General features: G+C 52.7%; 1 protein-coding gene across 1 annotated transcript in view; it reads right to left on the bottom strand.

The window, feature by feature from the left end:
• The window catches only part of Hgh1 (HGH1 homolog), a 3,198-nt gene extending 2,278 nt beyond the window's left edge, over positions 1-920 (bottom strand). The window contains exons 1-2 of the mRNA XM_005354275.3: positions 204-920; positions 24-124 (exon numbers count right to left, since the gene is read on the bottom strand). Coding sequence (XP_005354332.1) covers positions 24-124; positions 204-817 — 715 coding nt within the window. The 5' untranslated portion in view covers positions 818-920. The remainder of the gene's footprint in view (positions 1-23; positions 125-203) is intronic.
• Between the last annotated feature and the right edge of the window lie 2,167 nt (positions 921-3,087).

Genomic DNA, 3,087 nt, shown 5'->3' with positions numbered 1-3,087 from the left:
CCCAATCCCCTCCTGTCACTCACCATGCTCGAAGCAGCAATTCCGAAGTGTTCCCACCACTCCTCCCCTCCGCACCGAGGAGTCTGGGTACTGGGTAAGAGGCAGCAGCCGCTGGACCACGCACCTGTTGGAAGGCCACACTCACTGCTGTCCTTGTCCACTTCCACTCCACCTCCCCGCCCGCTTAGGCATCTGGGCTTCACCTGTCCTGGTCCAGCAGAAAAGCACGCACCTCCGCCTGCTGGCTAAGGTTGGAGAGCAGCGGACCCAGGTAATGCAGGGGTGCGGCCACATTGTAGCTGGGCGTGCACAGCGCGTCAACCAGCCGCTCCAGACCCAGGCGCTCCGTCTCAGAGACCATCAGTTTCTCCATCAACGCAGCACACGGCGCCAGCTCGCGGCTCAGATTGGCCAGTACCGCTGCCGCCTCTTCAGCCCAGGGCCATAGAGGGTCCAACACGCAGCTCAGCAAGCGGGCAGGCAGCTCCGTGTCCGCCGCTAGCAGCTGCCGGTGCAGGCCGGGGTCAGCAGCCAAGTTCACGAGCGCGCGGGAAGCGTCGCGGGAAGGAGCTGGGGCCGGAGCCACCGCAAGCTCGGCAAGAGCCCGCAGCAGCTCTGCCTGTCCTGCCAACAGCGCACGGCCCGAGTCGGAACCAGTGAGCGCCAACACGTGCTGCGCCGCGACAGCCTGCAGCTCTGCCCGCACGCCGGGCTTTAGAAATGGCAGGAGATCCGCCGCCTCCGTGTCCACACCGGCCTCCTGCTCTAACAACCCTCGCTCGCCCGAGAGCCCCGAACCCACTCCCAGACCCGGCATGCCGCCAGCGGTTTCAGTCTCCGTTCCCTCTACCAGGGCCACGACCCGGCCCCCTTGCAAAGCGGAAGTAGTTGCGACCAATCCGAAGCCGAGGACCCAACTGAAGGGGGCGGGGCCGGCCTGGGCGCGAGGCATTGTGGACCACGGTGTTGGGATTTCGCCTAGGTGTTGGGGCACACGTAGGTGGTGCAGGTTCCTTCCCACCTTCCAAAAAAATCTAAGTGCTTGCGGCGACTCACAGCCGCTGCTCTGCCACCAGTGGTATCAGAGCCACGCGGCCAGCACGCAGAGTTGGAAGTTCGGAAGCCCGGGCCCTTGGTGTCCGGACTGTTGCCTGCTACCACTTAGCCCCGGGTTCAGAACCCGATGGCGCAGGACTCCGCGGTGAGAAGGCAGCCTCTGACTTTACAGAGAGCCTAACTTTGGGGCATTTGTCAGGACTACTTCAGTGGGTCAAACAGGCTTGGACAAAAGGGGACTAGTTAGTGTTGCAGGTTTGGGGGAGTCTGGCGATAGACACTGCACACAGCTCTATAGGACCCTGTTCGGTTTCTCCCTTCCTCACTTCTCTGCTTCTCTGAGACTCTATATTATCTTTACCGTCCACTGACACATTTGTTAGCACAGGTGAGAGGAAACTGACCTTCGCAGCTACATAATCCTGGTAGAAGATAGTTTCTTTCAGTGCTGGGGTCTTTTTCAGCAAAGTATTCCATTCGGTGCTTCTTGTGCCTCTACTACCAATTTGTTGCCTGGGGTCCTTGCTCTCCCAAGACAGGAGTTTTTCCAGGGCTGGTCCTTAACAGCTTTCCTAACCCTCAACTTCTGACAGCAAAGGAGCTGCAATAGTTACAGATCCTGTGCAGCCTTAAATACCGACCGGGACCCTTAGCACTACAGTGACTATAGTGTTTTTAGCTCTTGCGTGGGTCTAAGTGTCCAGATTTCCCAGCCCTTGACAGTGGCTAGTGATACTGTTTCGAGAAGAGGCTAAGACCCTTGCCTCTTAAAGCCGCTGCTGCCACTGTTTCAACTACTGCCATACTGCTTGTTGGGATAATATCTTTGTACACTGTGTAAAGATGTGTCTCTTGTTTTACATCACCTGGCTAAGGCACCTTCTGACTGGTTTAATAAAGAGCTGAATGACCAATAGTTAAGCAGGAGAGGATAGGCTGGACTTGCAGGCAGAGATAGGAACCGTGGAAAAGAATCTGAGGTGGGAGATTTGCCAGCTAGACACGGAGGAGGTTGGACATACTGTACCAAGGAGAGGTTACGAGCTACGTGGAGGAACATAGGTTAATATAAACAGGCTAATTTAAAATTTAAGAGCTAGTTGGGAACAAGCCTAAGCTAAAACCATACTTTTTTTTTTTTTTTGGTTTTGCTGTAGTTTTAGAGCCTGTCCTGGAACTAGCTCTTGTAGACCAGGCTTGCCTCAAACTCAAAGACATCCTCCTGCCTCTGCCTCCCAAGTGCTGGTATTAAAGGCATGTGCCACCACCTCCCGGCTCATGCTTTCATAATTAGTAAAAAGTCTCCATGTCATTATTCAGGAGCTGGCAGTCCAAAGGAAGACTCGTATGACAGCTGCTTCCCCATCACTGCCTCTTCTGCAGTCCTGCTGCTGTGTCTCCATTGTCTTCACTTTCTTTCCTTGCCATACTAGCCCATCCAAATCTAGAAAAGTAGGTGAGAAAGGACAGGCATCATGGTACACACTTTTAATCCCAGCGCTTGGGAGGCAGAGACAAGTGGATCTCTGTGAGTTTGAATCCAGTCTGGTCTGCATAGTTGTTGGCAGAGTTTCTCTGTGTCTTGGCAGCTGCTCCCAAATAACCACTCAGAGACTTATTAATTATGATTGGCCGAAAACTCAGGCTTATTACTAGCTAACTCTTACATTTTAAATCAACCCATATTTTCTTACCTACCCTCTGCCACGTGGGGGTACCTACTTTCAACACAGCATGTTCATCTTCTTGCAACTCTCAAGACTCCATCCTTCTTCCCAGCATCCTGTTATTGCTGTCTCTCACCTATACCTCCTGCCTAGCTACCAGCCAGTCTGCTCCTTTATTAAACCAATCAGAAGGTGGCTTGGTAAAGACACATCTTCACAGTGAACAAAAAGATTATTCCTTAACACACAGTAAGTTCTGGTCTGTCTCAAAAAAAAAAAAAAAAGAAAAAGAAAAAAAAAAGAAAAGAAAAACATCTCTGCATCTCTAGCAAAGACTTTTCTTTGGCCCAATGTTGGAATGGTA

The sequence above is a fragment of the Microtus ochrogaster genome, chromosome 15, assembly GCF_000317375.1.
Source record: "Microtus ochrogaster isolate Prairie Vole_2 chromosome 15, MicOch1.0, whole genome shotgun sequence".
NCBI classification, from domain to species: domain Eukaryota; kingdom Metazoa; phylum Chordata; class Mammalia; order Rodentia; family Cricetidae; genus Microtus; species Microtus ochrogaster.
This window is presented reverse-complemented; position numbering and strand designations above follow the sequence as displayed.